This window comes from Mauremys mutica, chromosome 7, assembly GCF_020497125.1.
Source record: "Mauremys mutica isolate MM-2020 ecotype Southern chromosome 7, ASM2049712v1, whole genome shotgun sequence".
NCBI lineage: Eukaryota > Metazoa > Chordata > Testudines > Geoemydidae > Mauremys > Mauremys mutica.
Genome location: NC_059078.1, coordinates 50,920,439 through 50,944,333, shown reverse-complemented (window position 1 = coordinate 50,944,333; position 23,895 = coordinate 50,920,439). Strand labels below are relative to the sequence as shown.

Genomic DNA, 23,895 nt, shown 5'->3' with positions numbered 1-23,895 from the left:
GGAAGCAGATTGCAATGCACTACAGCAACCCAAGGCCTAAATTTGAAGACTGGCTTTGTAACAAGGTAAGATGCATGGTTTCTGCAGAGTTCTAATCAACATTAGGGTTCTGTTCTGTTTACCACCATTGATACGGGAAAAGAGGTATGTTAACCTTGCAGATGTTGCCAATTCCTGCGAGATCAGATGATAAGGAACAAAAGATTAAAATGTGCCATCTCTGGGGCCAAATAAAACGAAACATAGGTCAAATGAAAGGGAGATGCTCAGTCAAGAGAGACCTGAAATGACATGGACAGCAATTCATAGATTGTGGCCAGAAGTGACCTTCATAACACAGGCCATGGAATTTTACCCCAGCAATTGTTGCATTGAGTCAGGTAACCTGTGGCTGAACTGGAGTGCATCTTTCAGAAAGGCATCCAATCTTACTTTAGGATTTTCGGTTGAGGATCTTGGCATAAGATCGAGCTAATGAGCTATTGGTACTCATCTGACATCAGATTTAAGAATTTGTCAGCTGAATTCCGTATTTCTCTACTATAGTAGATGTTGAGTGCTAATGTAGGATATGACCACCCTAACCCAGTGCTGTATTACTATTCAGTAGTAAATACACTCATGTTCTTTGCTGAGCCCAAAGTGGAAATGACCCAACAAGAACAAAAACAGATTGCTCTGTCCATATTGCTTCCCAGCCTTGTACCCCCATTTTAATAAAACACTATTAAAAGGGGGTGTGAGCATGACTAGATCTCTGGCCCACAGGCAGGATGCTGTAACTGAGCAGCCTCTAGGGTCACACGTTTGGCAGCATGGCATTTCATGGCACTAAAGAAAGCTTCCATCCATATTTATTTTGTGTTCCAAGTTGCATGGCAAATAGCATGCAGTTTAAATAATGTATTTAAGACATAGGTCACTAAACTAAATCTGATATGCTGGTGGTGGTAGCCCATCTGTCTAAGCAGCAGTTAGAGAGAGACTGGAAACAGATTTACTATAATTCTGATTTAACTTTGAGACACTTGTGTAAATAACCAAGTCTTAAAATGGTAATCTGCAGGCCAGGCTTCATTGACCCCACCCATATGGGAGCTACTCCAATGCTACTTCACAGCAAGATGCCTGCCTTCAGCAGGCTAGGCTTGGATCAAATGCCAGCTTTTAATGGAGGAATGTAACTTTCGCATCTTTCTGTTGCATCATGTTTGTGCCCCAAAGAACCATTCTGATCACTCTGTGGGGCTCAGTGGAGCAATCTTTGAAACTCAAAATGCTTTGTCTGTTGTTTACCTGCAGCAGTGCTGAGATGGGTTGATTCCAGGCAAGCTTTAAGTCACTCTAGCTTGTTTCTCGCCTCTTACAGAAAAGTTGTTCTCAGCTCTCTCTGGCAGTTATACAAGTTAACCACATAGAGACCTGGGTTGTACTAATCAGTGCTTGCTGTGTCTCATTTATATATACATGCTGTAATCTGCAGTGGAGACTGGGCTGCCCAAGACCAAGTTGCCAAAACTCCATGGCAAATTAGACTATGTCTAGTTAATCAGGAAGTAAGCAACAGTAGCACATTGTGGCCTACCAGATTGGGATGGTTTAGCATGACAGTCATGAGCCTGTAATAGTAGTACATGAATATTTTACATGGCTGGGATCGTAGACCGGAGGCTATCAAATACCCGAGTAATTTAATTTAAGGCAGAATCACCTGTTAACTGCCTTTGTTCTAATACTTTGTGGCATAGCAGCTGTGATACATCTTAAATCTAATCTGGCATGTTCAGTCTGACTATAGCATCATAATGAAGATATACAGTACATCATAAGGACATTTCATAGCGTGCCAGATAGGGTATGAACCCTGTAAAATCTCAGTACGATTGTTTTGTCCCGTAGTGCTGCCTTTACAACTTCAGGAGAAGGTTAAAATGCTTCCGCTGTGGAGCAGATAAATTTGGTAAGTCACTTTCAGCTTTTTTAGCACGTTTTGTTACGTGGAATATTTCCTGTCGCAGTTGGAAACTAAATGGGATCACAGGTCCTAGGTTGGCTCATTGAGTCTATTTTAACTTTGAGTGAGAGATCCATGCTGTATGATTAACAGCTATTTATTCCTGTTTCCAATGAAGATTCAGAACAGGAGGTACCACCTGGATCAGCAGAAGCTGTTCAGTCTGTGGATTACTACTGTGATAGTAAGTTAATCTCTCTGCTTTTTCTTTGACTTCATGTGTTAGACAGAATGATCTAGCTGAAAATCCTCTCTAGTGTCTGTGTCATACTGTGTATTTGTTACCTTTTCAATGCAGGTTGTTCAGTGTAGCGTGCTCCATGAGGCATGTTTATTGAATTTCTCCTATAAGTCATACCTAGTGATGTGTGTAGGCAGGTTCTATCTGCATGTATCATAAAACTTTGGGGAAAAAATTATCCTCCTTCTCTTTCCAGATAAGAGAGTTCCTTAAATTTTCTTTAAAAATAGTTATTTCTTTTTGCTATTTAAGGTCTAATGCTGAGGGACCTTCCAACAATCATTGGTTTCATAATAACTAAAAGTACTGAGGAGCATTTATGAATATAACTGTTGTAACACTTTGTCTCTTTCTTCCTTCAGCCATCATTCTACGAAACATAGCTCCCCACACAGTAGTGGATTCCATCATGACCGCACTGTCTCCATATGCTTCGCTGGCAGTCAATAACATTCGCCTTATCAAAGACAAGCAGACCCAGCAGAATCGGGGCTTTGCATTTGTGCAGCTGTCTTCTGCAATGGTGAGAGTTTAATAATGCACTTTGATGTAAAAATTTGAAACAACCTTGTGAGAAGTGCATTGCCATCATGGGCTAGTGGCTGAAGCGAGGAATTAGGATGTTGGCTTCTATTTCCTGGTCTGCCCTGGTTCACTGTAACAGTGAGTGTATCACTTAACCATTCACCTATTTCTTCATTATCCTCATGGTGGTGAAAAAGCACCTAGATCCTTAAATGAAACATACATACAGGGGAAAAGAAAGCTTTTTGGTGTTAGAGAGTAGGATCTGTGCTCTAGTTTCTGTAGACTAGGTTTGAATCCTGATCTTGGCTACGGAAAACAGGTAGTTTAGTCTCAGGTAAGTTCCGTGTGGACCTCATTTCACAGACCATTTTGGCCAATTGAGAATTCAAGAGCCAGAGGTTTTGCCGATCAGGAGGAAGGTACATTGACAAAGCTGCATCTGGGAGTCTTTCAGAGCTTGTCCACAGACCATGGTTTTGATCAGTGCTGTCGTTTCTCAAGAGCACTAAATCTACCCTTGTAGTATGAAGGGAGTGGGGAAATGTTTGTATTCATAGCCAGTTGCGAATAGCATGTGCAATTGCATGTAATTTATCCATCTTTTCCTTAGAAGTTGGCACGTTTGATACTTAATTGGGATGAAGACTACTGAATCTTCATTTCAACAATACCTTGCTTTTTTAGTTGGTAGCTTGTACTATACTCACAGGTATTTTCTCTTTTTAGGATGCATCTCAGTTGTTGCAGATTTTACAAAGTCTTCAGCCACCATTGAAAATTGATGGCAAAACAATTGGTGTTGATTTTGCAAAGAGTGCCAGAAAGTGAGTTACAAGCGCTTGACTTTTCCTAACTCTATTACAGCCTTGTCTACACTACAGAGTTTTGTCGGCAAAAGTTATGCTGCTTTAATTAAAGTGTGTGAATTAAAAATGCTGTTGTATGTCCACGCTAGCTCCTTGTGTTGGCAGAGTGCATCCACAGAAACAGCTCTTACATTGACACAGAGAGCAGTGCACTGTGGGTAGTTATCCCACTGTGAAACTGGCCGCAGGGTGCTTTGGGAAGGATATGCAGTATCTCACGGTGCAGGTACAGCGACACATGATACAGGTTTCTCAATCCCATGTTCCAGGGGCATCCTAGTAGATTGTCAGCCATTTTTTATCTGAAGGGGAGGGAACGGGGAGAGACAGCAGGCTGGCCAACTTCTCACAACACCCCCTGCCCCCATGTCAGCCCCTGGCTCTGCTCGGCAGGCACAGCAGTCTCCCCCAAAGCAGCCCTCTGCCTGCCTACCTATGATTCTATAATTCCCTCCAAATTCTCCCATAGCCTCCTCAGCTGCCGGGAGCGGCATCCTGAGCAGCTCTGTGAGCTCTCCCTGCTGAGGAATGTCAAAGGAGCACGGCGGTTCCTCTCCAACACCCCCCCCCTCACACACACACTCTCTCTCTCTGTGCGTGCGTTCGTTTGTTCGTTCGTTCTCCTAGTGCAGGGCAGAACAGGAGCATTCCAGGTTAGCATTCTCAGCTGTCAGATCCTTCCAGAGCTTTGAAAGGGGAGGGGCGTATGCATGTAGGGCAGCAAAGATCAAAACAGTGAGCAGAGCAGTCACAGCAGGCATTGTGGGATAGTGATGGAAGCCAGTTATGCCAACAAAACAAACAGCAGTCTCTACACTGATGCTTTGTCGCTTTAACTTTGCCACAAAAAGCTTTATGGCTGTCGCTGAGGTGGTTTTGTTTTGCCGCCAAAAGTAGCTTTGTAGTGTGTACGCCTTCCCTGTTTTATGGCCTCTGCTGTTTGGGGAAATGTCTCTGCTCGCCTAACCAGTGTCTGCTGTTGCTTGTCCATCATTTCACATGAAGTGAAAATACAACCATCAACTCCGGCTGGGTATTCCTCATCTGCATTTTCAAGCCCCTCTCATTGCCACTGATTTTTTAAGAGATGCACAATTATCTCCCCAAAATAATTTCTGTTCAGTATTTCTGGATTGCACAGTAGTGAGCCTCAAAGTAACTATCCCATTCCCCCAAACTTGCCAGGCTGCACTTCAGCTGGCTGGGACATCTGAGAGGATGTTTGTAGGTATCTTTAGAGATCCACATGTAGCATCGTCAGTGAATCCCCTTGGGACTATAGAATACAGGGAGATTTCCTGCGTGGAGGCTGCCTGAGAGAAAGCATCACTTGCTCATTCATGTAACTTCATCTTCCTGATTTCAGAGATTTGCTTCTCCCAGATGGTAACCGGGTCAGCGCCTTCTCCGTGGCAAGCACAGCCATCGCTGCAGCTCAGTGGTCATCCACCCAGGTAGGATTTGGGAGGGGGAGGCTTCCATACACTAGCGCATTACTTTTGCTGAAATGAAACTAGAGAATACTTAGTCCCACTAGTGACGATTTAATATTCCTGACTTGGGTAAATGGAGATACAGAACAGAGTACTAAGGAAGAGAATGGTCACAACAGCTAGCAAGCTTGTTGGCTTGGATACAGTATTAGCACATTTTAGAAACAGTGAAATGCAGGAACTGATTTTTTTTTGATAAAACTCTCTGCTGGAATTTACAGCCTCATAGTGGAGAAGGAGGCACCATTGACTACAGCTACCTCCAGCCAGGGCAAGATGGTTATACCCAGTATGCGCAGGTGGGTAACGTTGGTTAATGCTGTTAGCAGTGTTTACTTGTTGTCTGAGCAAAAGTCTGATCAACCGGACACTTACTTTGTGCTTCCCTTCACAGTACTCGCAGGACTACCAGCAGTACTACCAGAGTCAAGCTGGAGCGTTGGACACAGAAGCATCTGTTATATCAGGTAATATCTTCTTTGTTTCCGAGTAGCTCTTTTTTTGGGATGTGAGTTGTGTAGCAGTATTAATCTCTGCAGAATCAAGTGAATACCATTTAGCGTCAGCAGTTCTAGCTGATTCTGCCATTTGAAATAAAGGAGTCTCTGATCTTCAGCAAACCAGAGTGGCCAAGGTCTGCTCAAGATGGAACACGTAGGGACCTCTAGTCTCTTCTGGTTGCAACTCATTTAAAATGGAAGACTGCTATGTACTCCCCTTTAGAACTCAGAGCTGCATTTGTCTCAAAGCCACACCTGAGCTGCTCCAGCCTAATCTTTGATGCTGGCAGCTGTTGTTTACCAGGAATTACTGTTGGATGTAGGCAAGGTGGCTGCCTTCTGGCATAGTAAATGTTTGACATTCATGCCAAGAAAGATCCTGCACGTATTGACCATGCTGTATTAACTGTTCCATTCCCAGAGTCTGTTCATATCTCCTTCTGTAAAAAAAAGTATTTCCCAGTCTATGTAGATTGAATTACCTATATACTTGTTCATACGCCGAATTTTTTTTAGTAAAAAAGGGAAGCACCAGAGAAGGGGATCAGCTTATGAACAGGTATAGAGAGGGAGAGGTGGGACACAGCCCCTCCCTCCCAACAGAAGGGGCAAGGAGAGGCAGCAGAGCCAGAAGGGAAGAGGCCGGGCCAGAGTCTGGCCACACTGCTCTCCCTCCAGCCTCCAAAGCAGCTGCAGCTCAGGGGAAGGCAGGCTGCAGCTGTGTCGCTTGGCCCCGCCCCTTCAGAGCAGGCTGTGACTGTGCTGCCTGGTCTGACTTGCAGGAGCAGCTCCAGATTGGGCGGGGGTGGGTCCCGGGCTGGGGGCGGGGGTCATGTGGGGGGTGGTCACAGGAGTTACTCCCCTGACTCCTAGCTTCCCCCCCCCCCCCTCCACCCCTCTGCACAGCAAGCAGGAGTCTCTGGGAGCAGCTCCAAGGCAGAGGGCAGGAGCAGCACATGGCAGTGGGGGGAGGGACAGCTGAACTGCCTAGCAATTGATAGCCTGCTGGGCGGCTGCAGCACAGGGAACTTAGGGGAGTGGGGAGCTGATGGGGGGCTTCCGGTCCACCCTGGTTGGTTACAAGCCCCCACCAGCTAGCTGCAACGGGCTGCTCTTCCTGCAAGCAGTGGACAAAGCAGGCGGCTGCCAAATGATGTTAGAAGGGAGTATTGCACAACTTTAAACAAGCATTTCCCTAATTGATCAGCAGCGTAGCAACGAAACAAGGTTAACCGGGACGACTTTAAGTGAGGAGTTACTGTACCCTAACTCTGGTATGAGGTACTGTCATAAGAGTTCCAGGAAATAAGTTCACTGACAAACTGTACGTTGGCAGGTGCTCCAGTTACCACCACTACAGCAGCTGTCGTATCCCAGAGTCCTCAGCTATATAATCAACAGCCCAACTCGCCTGACTCTCCGGTAAATATAGAACTTTGTAGAGCACTTGCAACTGACTTTCTGTGCAGGCAGGATTGGAATCGATCATGGGGCATTCCTGTGCTGCTTTGCAACTGAGTGTGTAGCAAAATTGGGGAGTCCTTTCTTACCAAACTTTAATCTCTTTGTAGACTGAAATTAGTCTATCAGGGAACTTTTAGTTACAAAAGAGCAGCTATCTGCCATTCTTTCTACACTAACTTTGATTCCTCTCTTTGAGAGAAGGAATATAAAGCATGTGGGTCAAGAATAGCTGGTGTGCAGAGTAATATGTTGTTGGTGGCTTGATTTCCATGGACCCTGCAAGGACATCCTAATGAGGTTTCAATTCTTTCCAGACTCAAACAGCACAGCCTAGCACCAGCACCCAGGCACAGTCAGCTTCTCCAACTGGTGTGGTCCCTGGCACCAAGTATGGTAAGCAGAGCTGAGTCATTCTTGTTGGCAGAAGCACATATGTGATTGGGTGGCAGTAGATAAATGTATTCCCTTGATTTAGTGTTTCCTTCCCATGTTGTTGGCAGGGAAGGTATCCCTGGGGGGAATGCAATGTGTGTTGATAAGATGGCAGTGCTTTATAGCCTTTTCTATCCTCGTAGTTGCTATAATCGCAGTTGTCTTAACTGAAACTAAAAGGTGCCTGTTTCAATTCAACTGTAGCAATCATGTCCCACATCTTGATTTTACAGCTGTCCCTGACACTTCTACCTATCAATACGATGAGTCTTCAGGATATTATTATGATCCCATAACAGGGCTCTATTATGATCCTAACTCCCAGGTAAATGCAAGTTCTTCCCATCCATCATAATTTTTGAGGTCTGTTAGTTTCATGCCTCATCAACTGTGAGGGAAACTGACATTCTTGGGAGGGGGGTAAAATAGTGAATGCAGCACACTCCCTCAACAGTGATTCAGGGCTGCTGTGTGTTCCCTACAGTGTAGCAGTTTTTCACATGGCTTTTTTTCCCCTGAACAACTCATATGAGCATAGGCCTCTAACTATAGATCCTATTGGTGTGACTTCTAGCTCTGCAGAATCTGGTTAAACTTGTCTAGCTCTGGGCTTTAGTGGGGTGTCCCAAAAGAAATTGTGAAATAGAGGAGAAGGTTCTTCCTGTAATGCTACCTGGTTAGAATGCATGCGCTTGCAAGCAGAGGATTTAACAGGCTGACATCTGGTTAACCACTTTGTGAAGATTTGAGATACTGTGGAAAGCTCTGACTCAAATATAACAATGTGAATCTAACATTCCTCTTGGTTGGGGAGTAGCAGTTGTTCCTTGTACACTTAGCTCATCTCAGATGGATAACTGTCTGATTTTTCACTTCTCTCCCAGTATTACTACAATGCCCTAACCCAGCAGTATCTTTACTGGGATGGCGAGAAAGAGACCTACATGCCTGCTGCAGAGGGTGTAACATACCAGCAAACTAGTGCACCTTCCAGCAAAGAAGGGAAGGAGAAGAAAGAGAAACCCAAGAGTAAAACTGCTCAGCAGGTGAGATAATATCAGATCACAGCTGGGATGGGAAATCTGAGATTTTCTGGAACTGGACGATCACATGTAACCTCTTAAAGTCTGGGTTCTTTTGGAAGCAGGGGACATCTGGATTGAGCTGTTTGGATGGGTAGCTGCACCTGAGAGTAGGTATAATAGAGAACTGGGGAGGAGTTGGAAAGTTCTGTGAAAACCAAGGGGTTATAGCATAACAGGAGCGCCACCATCTTTTTGACAAGCAGCGTGCAGGGGCTGGTGTCTGGGCTAAGGGAGTAATTGTAAGCTGTTGCTTTCACTGTAGCTTGAATCAAAGCTGGTTACTGGATTCCTCAAAGGCTTTCAAGTGGCAAAGGGTAAATTGCAATTCTGTCATGCTGTGGACAGTGAAAATTCCCTTTTAAAGGAAAGCACTGTAAGAGCGGAGTCAAAGTCTGTGTGTCACCTCCTACAGGGAGTAGAGATGTTGGAATGACTAGATCCCAAGTCTCAGGAGTCATTGTGCAAAGTGAGTTGTCTGACCCAGTCCCTGTTGTCTGTTTCAGATTGCTAAAGACATGGAGCGCTGGGCAAAGAGCTTGAACAAACAGAAAGAGAACTTTAAGAATAGCTTCCAGCCACTCTGCTCCAGGGAGGAAGAGAGGAGGGAATCAGCAGCAGCAGATGCTGGCTTTGCCCTTTTTGAGAAAAAGGTAGTCATGTGGAGGAAGGTGGTCACAGAGCAGGGCAGGTTGTGCAGAGCCCAGAGCTCATGTCTTTCTTTTTCCTAGGGCACTTTGTCTGAGAGACAGCAGGTCATGCCAGAGGTGGTAAAGAATGGAGAGGAGGAGAATCCACTCAAAGTAAGTGTGCACACATTCAATTCATTACCATACTGCTGCAGCTTTGGATAATGCTGCTGGGAGCAGGGCAGCCAGCTTTTATCTGAGTGTCAGCAGATACTGTTCTGCTTTGAAGTCCTGGGGTCTTTTGTGCAGAGGGATCTGGTCGTTAGGCATAGGTGGTGGAGTGGGCTGTTACCCCTTGATGGAATGTAGTGAGAGGGCCCCAGTCTCATCCATTCTGCAAGAGAAATAAAAAAGGCTCAGGTAATGGTCCTAGCCCTACAGACACTTTAGTCCAGGGGTTCTCAAACTGGGGGATGTGACCCATTGGGGGATCACAAGGTTATTACATGGGGAGGGAGCAGGGCGAGCTGTCAGCCTCCACCCCTAAACCCTGCTTTGCCTCCAGCATTTATAATAGTGTTAAATACAAAGTGTTTTTAATTTATAAGGGAGGTCACACTCATAGGTTTGCTGTGTGAAAGGGGTCACCAATACAAAAGTTTGAGAAACACTGCATCAGTCAGTGTTGTAGCAGACCAGCCAGAAGGAATAATTAGTTCTTCCAGGGCTGCTGCATTCCCACTTGTAGGATATGGTTAGAGCCCTGTGCGGATACAAAATTTGTATCTGCATCAATCAACAAACATTGTCTGTGGATTTGCAGGGCTCTAGATATAGCATCCCTGATGTTAATCTGTGGAACTACCTTGAAGAGTTGTGCCCATTGGGGAGGGCATGAGAACTTGCATGATGATGTTGTTTCCCTACTCTATAAGGAAGCTTGTGGGTGAGGAGGTGCACTTCCTTTAGTTGTTGCGCATTTCTGTGATACCCACTCTTTAAACTGAGGATCCTGCCATCTGCTGTGGTTGCCTTCCTGAACGATGTTCCCTTTGCTAATGGTGGCCCTGCTTGCCTTCCAGCGTGGCCTGGTGGCTGCCTACAGTGGAGATAGTGATAATGAGGAGGACCTGTTGGAAAGAATCGAGAATGAGGAAGAGAAACTTACTGACTGGAAGAAGCTGGCCTGTCTGCTGTGTAGGAGGCAGTTTCCAAACAAAGATGCCTTGGTCCGACACCAGCAGCTCTCTGACCTGCACAAGGTAACTATTTGTGAGAGCAGCTCCCATCTTTGAGGTGGGCTTGGTTGCAGTGTTTTACAATGTAGTACAAGGTACCATGGCACTGCTTGTACCAGAAAGCTTTGTTTTCCCGAAAGCACCAACAGTTGTTGGTCAGGTATACCACCAAGGTGTTACTGTTCTAAAACAGCAACCATGTGGCCTCCTTGAGCATCCTCCTAACATGATGTACTATGAAATCTTCCTTTGACACAGCAAAACATGGATATCTACAGGAGATCTAGGCTGTCAGAGCAGGAACTTGAAGCATTGGAGCTGCGCGAGAGAGAGGTCAGTGGCCATGTGACACGACTGGGGATCCAGAGATGAACATGCACTGGTGATGGATGGGGTGTTTCTTTCCAGTACCATGTCACCAGCTGGGGATAACCAGGAGCTAGATTATCCTAAGCATCTGCCTTGTGACAAGCTTGTGGGCTTTCCTAGTGAATAAGACCTGAATACTCAGGTGCTCATAAGTCCTGTTTATTGGGGAAGGGAGGAGGGTTGCTTTTTCACTCTTTGCTATACAGCAGTATTTTTATGAGTGGGCTCCCACACTGGAGGTGGTGACCCTAACATCGGCTGGGAAGTGGGGGATCTTAGCAACTGCTGTGCTCTGTTTATTTTGCCATTGTCCTCATTGCCCTGCTAGTCTCACCCCAATGTAGTTACTCCCCATGTGCCATCATGTTCTGCTCCAGGAATGCACAGCTCAGACATCCTGAGGAGCCAGTTTCCTTGATCCTGCTTGTCCTGCTCCTCACCATGATTAAGTGTCTCGTCCAGGGCATAGTGTAAGCACTAGGGAGGGGAGAAGAGGAAGCCCTTTGACCAAACCAACCCAGCCCTCAGTTTTAGTGGAGTGACTATAAGCTACATTTTGGTCGTGATGCAAAAAGAGAGCTGGTTTGGGTGTCGCAGGTGGAGTATGTGAGAGAACCTCTGTGCTAATGCAAAGTCATCAAACCTTTCAGTTGGCAGAACTACCCAGTAAAATAGACTGGGTATTTATGTGCAGAGAAAGTGTTTCCCATTAATGTTCAGCCTGCTCCAAAAGCAGCATCTCCAATGCTTGGACTTACAGCCATTTGCAGTCAGTCCTACAGAATATATCTCATTGCAGATGAAATACAGAGACAGAGCTGCTGAACGGCGGGAGAAATATGGCATCCCAGAACCCCCTGAGCCGAAGCGCAAGAAGGTGTTTGATGCTGGCACAGTGTATGTATTTGCCAGGCACTCTAGTGGCTTTCTAGAGTACATAACAAGCTTTCCTTAATCTAATGGTTTTTTCTCTTGTGTAGGAATTATGAGCAGCCTACTAAAGATGGCATTGACCATAGTAATATTGGCAACAAAATGCTCCAGGCCATGGGCTGGAGAGAAGGTTCAGGACTCGGAAGGAAATGCCAGGGTATCACAGCTCCCATTGAGGTAAGCACAGTGTAGGAGGAGAGATGGCACTGGCTGTATGATCTGTTGGCTTTGCTAATTACGGTGGAGGCTGTCCCCAGCAATTAGATGCCCTGAAGAAGTACTTTCCTGACTGTTGGAGCAGAATATGCTGCAACTAAGGTCTGAGCTGGCATGAACCCCCAGCTATGACATCCGTCTCCAGTCACCAAGTATCTGCACCATTGTGGAAGTAGGGCTCCTGAAACTGTCCGGAATCTGTGTGCAAGGTGGCATACATGTAGTTTTTAAAAGCTGTCTTAACAGAAAGGTAAACTTGTGCACATATGTAGTGCAGCAATCAGTGTTGGGGTCATGGGTTAAGTTAAGGGCTAGAACAGTTTGCACTTCACCATATTTACTATAATTCAAAATCTAGTTTTCTCTGACTTTAAGATGACATAGAAGTGGGCAAGGCTAGAGGTGCTTATCCTATTCTACTGCTCGAAGGTGGGTCACTTCCATGCATGTGTTCTAACATCCATTCTGACTTTATTAGCTGGGCTGGGTCTGCCATGTTTTCTGTTTGAATAGCATCTTGGCTAATGTGAGGCACATTTCCCTCATCCTGTTCATTGTGTTTCCTGGCAGTAGGTCAGTTGTGTGTACAGGTGAGACATAAGCATGTAGCTTTTGCTGTTTCTGTGGACTTGGGGGCTGCTCCCAGAGACAGGCCTCCTAGTAATAAATCTACTAGAGGGACTTAAATAGCTGTTAAAGGAATGCAACAAATCTCTCATCTCCCCTCTCTCATAACATCTGCTAGGTGACAGTTGACCTGAGAAGAATTGTACTTATTTCCCACTGTAGCAGATTCCCTCAGGCAGCCAGCATAGGGATTTCTATAGTGGGTGCGGTGCGCAGGATACTGTATGCCCAATGCTAAAGTACCTGTTTCCTTCCAGGCTCAAGTGCGCATGCGAGGAGCTGGCTTGGGAGCTAAGGGGAGTTCTTACGGAGTCTCCACAGCTGACTCATACAAGGATGCAGTGCGGAAAGCCATGTTTGCTCGCTTCACTGAGATGGAATGATGAGTTCCGCACCCTCCAGGCTTACAAGCCCTCAAAGCACTTGACTTGTCTGTTACCTGGAACTGACTGTTAAACCCTGTGATCTTGGTGGCAGTGCCATATTCTGAGTATGGGTTAGGATTAATCATTTCATTCCCTTGGACTGTCTTCCCTTCCAGCATGTAACTTCCATGATGGATTGTCTGAATTGCTATACCTTCATGCTGGAAAACTCATGGCCAGGCCAATGGGGATGCTGTATCTTTATACATTCTTGTACATAGTGTAACATAATGTACTTTGAGTTCAGAGTGCATAGTGTCCGTGTCACTCCGGGCCTCTGGAGCAGGTGAGGGATGTGTTAGCTGTGGTTTGACACTGTTTATCCTCTCCTTTTGTTGTATTGTCTTGTTTTGTTGGCACAACTTTCCTGTACATTTTGTATGATATACCTTTGTATAGACTTTTTGAAGATTTTGATTCTAGTTGCTGGTTTTGGCTCCTTTACAGAAGAAAAACACTCAAAACTGACCCTGTCATTGGTTCTCAGTGGGGTGGGTGAAGAATATCCACATCCTCCAGGCTCCCAGCAACTTCCCTGTCTCCCAGGCTCTCTTCCCATGAGTCAGTCTTTTGTGGTGATGAGTGTTGTCACCAGAGGCCTCATCTTACTCTTTGGCTTCTGGCCTCTTTCCTGATTCTCAAGCTCTTTATACCAAAGCTAATGGTCTGAATTTCCTTTGTGATAGTGCAGGAGCTGTTATATTGGTCTGCTTTGAAGAGCAACACTGTAGACCAACCTGTTCTTCATCTATTAATAACAAATGTAAGCATTCTGCTTTTTTTCTTCTGTAGCATCAGATTTTTCTCAAGTTACAATGCCAAAATGAGCAGCATAACATCTCTGAGAGCCCTGCTTACATACCTGCAGTGTTAGCCCCTACCTCTACCCTCACCACTATACTGCTGCTATTGGTATGCTAGCTTGGTTCAGTTAGTCTAGCCCCGCTCTTATGGTTGTTACACTTTGCAGGGTTGCAACTTCAAGGGTCAGGTGAACCCTTGCTGGGAGAGTTGCTCTGCCCATGGAGTTGCCTGCTGGCATAGTTAGTTACTTTAGTAGGATTACATGTGCTATTCCTGTCACCCCTCTCTTCTAAACTTGGCATCAGCCCTTGCCTGAACCACTGAGACCCTCAGCTGGTGAGGTAGTATGCTGTGAAACGGCCCTGCTGCTTGAACTCTTTTAAGGTGTAAGTATTACTTGGTGGGGGAGGAGAGAGAAGCTAACCTGAACCAGGGCTATGGCTGTGTTCTTTGTCAGTTTCAAGTAGGTGAGGTCTGTTTCATACACTCACTGCACTAGCCTGGAATTACCATTCTTGTAGCCTCTCTGTAACTGTCCAAAGCAGCCTGCTGTATGTTAGTGCCACCTTCTGGCTGTTTGGAATTGTGCCTAGGAGCAATTTGCAGAGTCCTCTTTCTCAGGCATGTCTTAAGTACATTTACAATATAAATATATAACATGCCATAGCTGGGAACCAAGCCCCTGCCCCTGACTTACACAGCTATACCCAAGAAAACTCCCCAGTAGGTGCAGCTATGCTCCCCCACAGGCCTATGCTGGGGAGGTGGGTTGGGTCAGATAACACCACCTTTACTGCCAGCAACTTGACCTGGTTGCTAGTTGGGACAGCTAAGGAATGCAGGAGAGAAATGGCATCTGCCTAGACAGCTGCTCTGCCCCAAGCATCCCTGGTGTCTGCTGTTCTGGTTCCCTGAGCCTGGTCTCTACTACTGCCCAATCACAGGCACTGGGGCAGAGGTTTATCTTCCCACAACACTTGTTTCTATTTCCTCTCCTCAGTGCTTGCTTCCTCTGAAAAGGGGCAACAGACCAAACCCTTCTCTTCATGGACAGGAGAGGCCAAGTTCTTAGCACTGGCCTCCTTACCTTGGCCCTAAGCTTGCCCTGTTTTCTGCAGATCTTACTCCTCACTGAAGCAAGTAAAAGCAGAATCTTAGGAGGAGGGAGCTCCAGTTCACCCTCATGGGCTCAAATCATCCTCTGTAGCCTGTGCTTGACACTCACCATCCAGCTGTAGAACGTGATGCAGCTACTACTAATGGGGCTACAGAGGGTGGGTGCAGGTTTCTGGGCCTCTGGCATACTGCACTCTCCCTTAAAGGAATGGGTGGTTCCTGACATAGGAAGGGTGAACTAGCAACACCCCACTTGGGGCAGGCCCCTTCCGTGCCTTCAGGCTGCTTGGGATGGGCATTGCATTTAAGGAGCCTCTGGGTTTCAGCAAGCTCCAGTGCCTTCTGAGGAGATGCTCTCCACCCGAGTGTGGACACCAAGGGGCTTTCCCTGCCCTTTGCATAGCCCCATCATACCACAGCCAGCTGTTACTGCTCCGGCTCATCTTCCACAAGCCAATGGGCAGAGATTCCAGCCCCCTTGTTTCCAGTAATCCAGCCTTTAAAAAGGGCTATACCAGTAAATTTGCCTCTTCTCTTCCCAGATCTGTCACAGCCCCGGGGTTCTGTTTGGGGGAATGACTGGCAGTGTTGGCAACTTATGCTCTGGAATTATATCTGCTTGTGAAGGACAACTACTAATGCAGCACCAAGTACTGGGGTCTGCATATATCCTGGAGAGTTTGACCTGCTTGTCCCTGCTGAGTGCTGACTCTGAAATGTAGTGTTGGCTGTCAATGTCATTAACTACATCTCTACCCTGATACAATGCTGTCCTCGGGAGCCAAAAAGTCTTACTGCCTTATAGGTGATACTACATTATATTGAACTTGCTTTGATCTGCCAGAGTGCATAGGCCTGCCCTCCTCCCGGAGTGCTGCTTTACCACATTATATCCAAATTTGTGTTACGTCGGATCATGTTTGTATCAGGGTAGAGGTGTATTTCAGTGCTGGCAACAAAGGAGGGAATGGGTGTATTCTGAAGGGGCACAATCTGCTGTAAGTGGACTCTCCTGCTGATCTGGGTTGGTGGAACTTGTGGGTGAAGCTTGAGGCTTGCCCCATTTCCTACCTGTGTGATAGACATGCACTTGTCAGCTTCAATCATGTCTCATACTGCCATCTTTGCAACTTTTTCTCAAATGTTTGTAATAAAGTGGGGGACTCTCAAGAGGGGGAGGGGATTGGAGTAGGGATTCAACAACCATTAGAGTATTACGAGTGCGTGTTATGTTGGTTCTAAAGAAGTAGCTGCATTCCATGGCCCCCACCAGCCTGGGCTGGGAAGTGATAGCCCTTTTCCCCTTTGACCTTTCCTAGCACCACTTGCTAGGAATAATTTTTACACAGCTTTCAAGTCAGCCTGTGGAGCCAACAGGTAAATCCATCTAGCAGTGGGGGGTTGTGTGTGCGCGCGCGTGCCTACCTCTGCATTTGTGTCCTTTGCAGAATTATTACAGAGCTTGAAAAAAGCCCAGAGCTCCCCCTTGCGTCTCTGCTACTTCCCTACAGGCCCCCGCCTGGGGGTTGAACAATCACAATGTGTGTTCCGCAAATGCTGCAGGGCCATGTTCTCTCCTGCTCCTCTCCTGAGGCCTGGTCTGCAGCATTTTTGTGCTGGTCTCCATGGTTGTTAGGAGTGTGATTTTTCCCCCACCCCTGATATAATTAAAGCAACACAAGCCCTAGTATGGACGCACTTATGCTAGGCCAAAGGAGCTTTATATGTGTGTAGCCTGTTCCCATCTGCACGCATGAGCAGCTTAGTAAAGATGGCATCAACCACAGGAATATTGGCAACAAAATGTTACAGGCCGTGGGCTGGAAGGAAGGGTCAGGATGGGAAGGAAATGCCCTGGTCTCCCAGCTTCCACAGCGATGAGCACCAGGCTTCCCATCCAGGATTAATCTGTACAGGCCTCAGCCTCTTAGGGTACGTCCATACTTACGGCCGGGTCGACGGGTAGCGTTCGACTTCTCGGAGTTCGAACTATCGCGTCTAATCTAGACGCGATAGTTCGAACTCTGAACGCGCTCCCGTCGGCTCCGGAACTCCACCACAGTGAACGGCGGTGGTGGAGTCAACGGGGGAGCCGTGGACTTCGATCCCGCGGCGTCTGGACAGGTAAGTTCAAACTAAGGTAGTTCGACTAGCTGAAGTCGCGTACCTTAGTTCGACCCCCCACCCTAGTGTAGACCAGGCCTTAGACCAGTGTAACTGCATCCATTCACTGATACAGAATAATCTGCATTGCTCCATAAACTAGGTGCAGGCAAACATTGCATTTTAATATGGCTAAATGTAAATGCATGTATCTAGAAACAAAGACTACAGGCCCTCCTTAAAGCATGGGGGACTCGATCTTGGGTAGCAGAGACTGAGCAAGATTTGGTGGGTGTGGTAGATAATCAGCTGAATGTGAGTTCTGTGGTCAAAAGGGCTAATGTGACCCTGGGATGCATACAGGAATCTCCAGTAGGAGCAGAGAGACTATTTTAATCTCTGTATTTGGCACTACTGCTGGAATCCTGGGTCCAGTTCTGGTGTCACAATTCAAGAAGGTTGTTCTTAAATTAGAGAAGGCCCCTGAGAAAGATGAAAGGATTCAAAAGCCTGCCTTTATAGTGATTGATCTCCTTGAGTATTTAGATTAGCAAAGAGAAGGTGATCAATGGTTCCATGTTCGTGATCAATGGTTCCATGTCTAGTTGGCAGCCGGTATCAAGTGGAGTGCCCCAAGGGTCGGTGCTGGGGCCGGTTTTATTCAATATCTTCATTAACGATCTGGAGGATGGTGTGGACTGCACCCTTAGCAAGTTTGCAGATGACTAAACTGGGAGGAGTGGTTGATACACTGGAGGGTAGGGATAGGATACAGAGGGACCTAGACAAATTAGAGGATTGGGCCAAAAGAAATATGATGAGGTTCAACAAGGACAAGTGCAGAGTCCTGCACTTAGGACGGAAGAATCCCATGCACTACTACAGACTAGGGACCGAATGGCTGGGCAGCAGTTCTGCAGAAAAGGACCTAGGGGTTATGGTGGACGAAAAGCTGAATATGAGTCAACTGTGCCCTTGTTGCCAAGAAGGCTAATGGCATTTTGGGTTGTATAAGTAGGGGCATTTCCAGCAGATCAAGGGATGTGATCATTCCCCTCTACTCAGCACTGGTGAGGCCTCATTTGGAGTACTGTGTCCAGTTTTGGGCCCCACACTACAAGAAGGATGTGGATAAATTGGAGAGAGTCCAGCGGAGGGCAACAAAAATGATTAGGGGACTGGAGCACATGACTTACGAGGAGAGGCTGAGGGAACTGGGATTGTTTAGTCTGCAGAAGAGAAGAATGAGGGGGGATTTAATAGCTGCTTTCAACTACCTGAAAGGGGGTTCCAAAGAGGATGGATCTAGACTGTTCTCAGTGGTAGAAGATGACAGAACAAGGAGTAATGGTCTCAAGTTGCAGAGGGGGAGGTTTAGGTTGGATATTAGGAAAAACTTTTTCACTAGTAGGGTGGTGAAGAACTGGAATGGGTTACCTAGGGAGGTGGTGGAATCTCTTTCCTTAGAGGTTTTTAAGGTCAGGCTTGACAAAGCCCTGGCTGGGATGATTTAGTTGGGTTTGGTCCTGCTTTGAGCAGGGGTTTGGACTAGATGACCTCCTGAGGTCCCTTCCAACCCTGAGATTCTATGATTCTAAGGTTAAGGGCTGACTTGATCAGTCTATAAAAGTACTTTCATAGGGAACAAATATTTCATAATAGGCTGTTCACTATAGCACAGAAAAGTCTAACAGCTCAATGGCTGGAAATTGATGCTAGGCCCATTCAGACTGAAAAGTAGGGGTACATTTTTAGCCATGAGTGTAATGAACAATGGGAACCATTTACCAAGGGCTGTGATGGGTTCTCCATCACAGCAATTTTTAAATCACAATTAACTATTCTTAGGACTCAGCTGTAGGGATTATTGTGGGCTAGTCTCGGGGGGTCAGAGCAGGTCCTTTCTGGCCTTGGAATCATGAATCTGCCCTGAGGATTGTGCTGCTTCCATTAACCAGGCCAGTTAATGCACTGCAGCCTTTACATGCAGACATGGCTCCTGTGAGAAGTTGCAGAGCTCTACTGAGCCCTAATCACAAGGCTGTCCCTTTGTGTTTCTACGGTGTCCAAAACACACAGAGAAAAAGAGCCAGGAACTGGGATGAGGCCCCTCCCAGATGATGTTGCATGCACGGAAAATCTCTTGATGCTCCAATGGCAGAATATGGGAAATGGGAGAAGGGGAGCCTCCACTGTCCCACAGCTGGTCTGCAGCTGTAAACCCCTAACTCACAGCAGGGCCAGATTAACCTTTTGTGGGCCCAGTGCCAAACATTTGTGGGCTTCCATGGAGGCAATGGAGCATGGCGTGGGGGAGGTCAGTCTCCAGAGCAAGGGGACAGCCAGGGGCAATGGGGCATGGCAGGGGCAGTCCCACTCCGCTCAGCCTAGTGCAAGGGCACTATTTGCAAACCGGCAGTTGCCTGATGCACAGTGGCCCACCTGGCCCTGTGCTGCCAGTATGCCCCTTCCCCTCGGGGGTGGGCTCATGTTGTGCCACACAGCCGCCCCCCCCCCCGCGACTCCCTATAGCCAGAGACCCCATGAACCCACTATGTCCAGCACCCACCCCAGACCCCTCCACAAATCCACAGTGCCCTGCCCCAAACCCCACCACATGCCCAGCACCCCCCACAGAACCCACATGCCCTAGTGCCCCAACACACACATCTTCCCTGCCCCCTCACAGCCCAGCACCTCCCCAGACACCTAAGAGACCCACTCCCCCATGCCCTGCCTCCCAGCCACACTCACTGGCCCTGCTGGGAGGTGACTGCCAGGTTGAGCTGGCAGCACAGCCAGGGCTGGTCCCAGGGCAGGGAATTGCTCTGGCCCTTGGGAGTGGCACGATCAGCCAGGCCAGGGCCTGTCCCGGCCGGGCTCCCTGAGGACCTACTTGCCTGGAGGGGCCCAGACAAGGCCCCCCACTGTTGTTCTCCCCACCGGCTGAGACCTGAGACTGGCCAGGCTTCTGCACCAGTCCAGGCGGCTCAGCTCCAGGGAGACAGGTGGGGTCCCACAGGGGGTGGGAAGCAGAGACTGCCCAGAGCCAGAGGTGCACTGGAGTCTGGCCAGGGGGCAGAGAGAAGCATGGGGATGGGAGTGGGGACTTGGGTCGCAGTGCAAGTGGAGCAGGCAGGGGCCCATTCTGAGCATGGATCCGGGGCCACTGGCGCCATTGTTCACGGCCCAAGCCTGACCGGGTTCCTGTGTGAAGGGGCTGTGGTGATTGCCAATAGCCACTAGATGGCAGCTGCTCCCCAGCAATGCCCATCCTTGCCTTCCCCAGAGCTCAGGGTGGTGCCAGAGTTGGGTCCTGGGCTTGAGCGCGGAGGGTTTTGTTGCACCCCTGTGCTCCTCCTGCCTGCTCCCTTCTCACCCGTCGGCTCTGCTCAGGGCCCCGTGTCAGCCACGGGTCACTGCCCCCTGGCTGGACAGGCCTGTCTCCCACTTTCGGAGCCATGGGCGTGGGGCCTGCAGGCTGAGCAGGTGACCATGTGGGCCCAGCCCCACCCTGCTACGCCTAGCTCCAGGACACAGGCAGGGATGGGGACACACACATGGGAGGGTTTGAGCCGGCCAGTGACTAACACAAACACCAGGGAGCAGAAGCCAGCCGGGGACGTGGAGATGGGGGGAGCAGCCGCAGCTTTGTGTTGTGCCATGATCCCTCCCACCCCACAAGGGGGCTCTTTGGATCAGCTCCCAGCCCCAGGGCGTCTCCAGACCCACTGGCCATGTGTAGCCTTGGGGCCCGCAATGGGGCTGCCCAGCTCAGCCTCTGGCTAAGGATGCAAATCGAGGTGTTCCTGGCACCAGCAAATGACGCGGGTGACCCCACCCACACAAGGCACATGGTTGGGGAAATTTCACGGGGCTCTCTGGACATGCCTGACACTGATGCAGAGTTGGGGGTTAGGGGAGAGGGCCCAGAACCTGGTGTGTGTGTGTGGGGGGGGGGGGGGGCTGGATCCTTAGCCTGAGCCGGGGGTTGAATCGTTGCCTGTGATGAGGTGGGGGCTCTTCCCTGGGACTCAGGGACCTCTCACCATCTGGAACATACCTGAGGGCTCATTAGCACCTAGCTCTGTCAGGACCTCACTTCCGAGCACTCTCTGAGCGCTCTGGCTGCGCCAGGGTAGGCACTAGGCCTGCCTCATGGTCTGGGGCGGGTACAGGCTCAAAGAGGATGGAGGGTCCCTGAGGGAAGAAGCCCCATGCTGGGGACTGGGCTCCTGAGGGGACTGGGTGGCAGTCGGGGCAGCTGATCAGATCAACTCAGTAGGGGATGCCAGGGCCTGGTGCAATTTGAGAGTGGAGCCTTCTCTGCAGGGTCTCTGCACCATTTGGGGGCCTGTTAATGTGTGAGTGCCCCCCCCCCCAATCTCCTGTGAGCAGTTACAGGAGGGAAGTGGAAGCCGGACACCTGGGTTCTGTACCTGACTCCTTTTGTGGCCTCATGCAGGTCAGGTCCCCACTCGGTGCCTCAGTTTCCCCCTTTCTCAGGAGTTGGAGCCCTGAGCCTTGCAGGGCTGGAGATGCTGAGCTGGGGATTCTTGCTGGGAGATTGGCCCCCATGCAGGGACTGAGGGGTATCCCAATCCCTCTCCTCGCAGTGCTAATGGGGTGCAGTGCTCACCCCCTCCTGAGACACCTTGTCCATGGAGCCAGTGCCTGATTGCAGGGCACTGGGCCCCAACCCTGGTGCTGGGATCCCTGCCTGGAGAATGGTCCCTCCGTGGGTGTGTGAATCACAGCAGCCCTCAGGTTCACATCAGCCCAGTGCCACCACAGTCCACAGAGAGCCAGGCCCTCCCTTGTCACTAGTGGGGGCTCTCATGCCTTCCTGGGAGGCAGCTAGTGATCTGCAGCAGGAGCCCCATCCTCTGCCCCCTGCTAACATGCCTCATTCTGCCACAGAGGGACCTTCTTGGGGAGCCCCGTCTCCAGATTCCTCCCAGCTTTGCCACGGCACTGCGATGCCAGTTATTGGGCAGGCACCTGCCTGCTCACAATGGGCTGAGCCACAGCTGCGGCCCCAGCAGACAGGAGGGGCCTTTGGTCAGTGCCAGCCAGAGTGGGATTGCAGTCAACACCATCACAGGCAGCAGCTCCAGAGCTGAAGCCCCTGCCTGGCTCTTATGACCTATCCTGGGGCAGGCAGCCTAGCAGGCCACTGCCCTGGAGCTGACACCTAGTGCCAGGGATGATCAGTGCCATGCATTGCGGGGGTGGGGGTGGTAGGTGCTGTGCTTGCACAGAGACGAGGCCCCAGCACTGTACTGTCATGCCAGTTCCTTGCCCCACTGCAGGCCAGCATCAGCACCCAGCCATGAGAGGTATTTCCTGCTCTCAGCTGGGTCCCCCCAGACTCCCCTTTTCTTTCTGGAAGCGGCAGGAGGGGGGTTGAGGCTCAAGGTCTGACTCATCCCCTTTGCCATCAGGCTATTTATGAGCGAAATCGATAGACTGAAGGCGGAGAGACAAGGAAATGCATTTTATCGACCAGCTGAATCGCCGTGCTGGGAAACTCTGGCTGGGAAATTGTTTCCCCTCCAATTAGAAACCATCACCCAGAGGATCAAAGCACTTTGCTGCGCTGCTGGCCCTTTGCCAGCCGGGCCTTGCACAGCTGGGAAGGGGGGGAGGCTAACCAGGAAGTTCCCTGCGGGGGGCACTGTCAGGTCAGAAGGTGTGGCAAAATTCTCATCTGTTCCAGCCCTGGGTAGCACCAGCTCACAAGGTCCTGTGATATTAGGGCAGTGACACTAGCCTAGTTTACAGATGGGGAAACCGAGGCACAGAAATGAAATGGCTCACCCCATGGTGCACAGCCACCCCGTATCAAAGCTGGGTATAGAACCCAGGAGTCCTGCCGCCCAGCCCCCTGCTCTAGCTACTAGACCATGCTCCACTAATCCAGCCTCTGTGCTGGGCCCGATATTATTCAGCCACACTCCTCAGTGACCCCTTTTAGGGTCTTGGCCCTGTGCATCCCCAGCCCCCATCCCCAATGGCACTGCAGAGCTAGGCTTCTGTACAGCAGCAAGGTGGGGAATCCAGAGGGCATGGGGGAGGGGCAGAGGCAGCACCCCCAGTGCCATGTCCCCACCTCATATCAGCTCCCCCTCTCCGATCCCCCCCAGGACTGGGATCAGCTTTGGGGATCAAAGCATGGACACCTCAGTGCAGCCTCTGTGTCCTGAAGGCACAGAATGACGCGGCTTCTGGCAGGAGTGACCCCTCTAGCCACAAGCAACTACATCCTGAGGGCTGCAAATCCAGGCCCTGGCATGTTTATGGAAGGTGGCTGGCTCCCTCCTAGCTCTGGCTCCAGCACTTCAGTGAGATCCTGAGTGAAGGATAGTCCTGACTCCCAGGAGCCTCCCTGCCCTCCACTCTAAGCACTAGACCCCTGCCAGAGCTGGGGATAGAACCCAGGAGTCCTGATTCCCAGCCCTCAGCCCCAGTAATTACTAGACACCACTCCCCTATCAGAGCTGGGAAGAGAACCCAGGAGTCCTAGCTCCCAGTCCCACCAGATCCCACTTCCCCTGTTGCCTGCGGGAGGAAAAAAAGGGAGAGTAGTATTTAAAAAGACACATTTTAGAGAACAATGGATAGACTCTTTCATGGTGAACTAAGCTGTTAACATTACATGGTTTCAAACAGCAGTGCCCTCATTTCCCATACCAAGTACCTGTTGGGTTGGCCATTTAAAAGGAAGGGCTGCAGTTTTCAGGTTAATGTGCAGCACAAACCCAACTAACCCCCACCCCTCCCCACACCCTATTCTCTGGGATGACCGCTTCACC

General features: G+C 49.1%; 1 protein-coding gene across 3 annotated transcripts in view; it reads left to right on the top strand.

Moving 5' to 3' along the window:
* RBM5 (RNA binding motif protein 5) overlaps positions 1–13,479 on the top strand; it is a 23,484-nt gene extending 10,005 nt beyond the window's left edge. For all 3 annotated transcript variants that reach the window (XM_045022761.1, XM_045022762.1, XM_045022760.1), the window contains exons 7-25: positions 1–65; positions 1,900–1,960; positions 2,133–2,198; positions 2,618–2,778; positions 3,510–3,607; positions 5,016–5,103; positions 5,364–5,441; positions 5,537–5,609; positions 6,979–7,064; positions 7,421–7,499; positions 7,772–7,863; positions 8,423–8,584; positions 9,127–9,273; positions 9,352–9,423; positions 10,332–10,511; positions 10,746–10,820; positions 11,656–11,753; positions 11,837–11,966; positions 12,890–13,479. The exon at positions 1–65 is cut by the window's left edge and continues 19 nt beyond it. In XM_045022761.1, the coding sequence (XP_044878696.1) occupies positions 1–65; positions 1,900–1,960; positions 2,133–2,198; positions 2,618–2,778; positions 3,510–3,607; positions 5,016–5,103; positions 5,364–5,441; positions 5,537–5,609; positions 6,979–7,064; positions 7,421–7,499; positions 7,772–7,863; positions 8,423–8,584; positions 9,127–9,273; positions 9,352–9,423; positions 10,332–10,511; positions 10,746–10,820; positions 11,656–11,753; positions 11,837–11,966; positions 12,890–13,015 (1,937 nt within the window). In that variant the 3' untranslated portion in view covers positions 13,016–13,479. The remainder of the gene's footprint in view (positions 66–1,899; positions 1,961–2,132; positions 2,199–2,617; positions 2,779–3,509; positions 3,608–5,015; positions 5,104–5,363; positions 5,442–5,536; positions 5,610–6,978; positions 7,065–7,420; positions 7,500–7,771; positions 7,864–8,422; positions 8,585–9,126; positions 9,274–9,351; positions 9,424–10,331; positions 10,512–10,745; positions 10,821–11,655; positions 11,754–11,836; positions 11,967–12,889) is intronic.
* Positions 13,480–23,895: the final 10,416 nt, after the last annotated feature.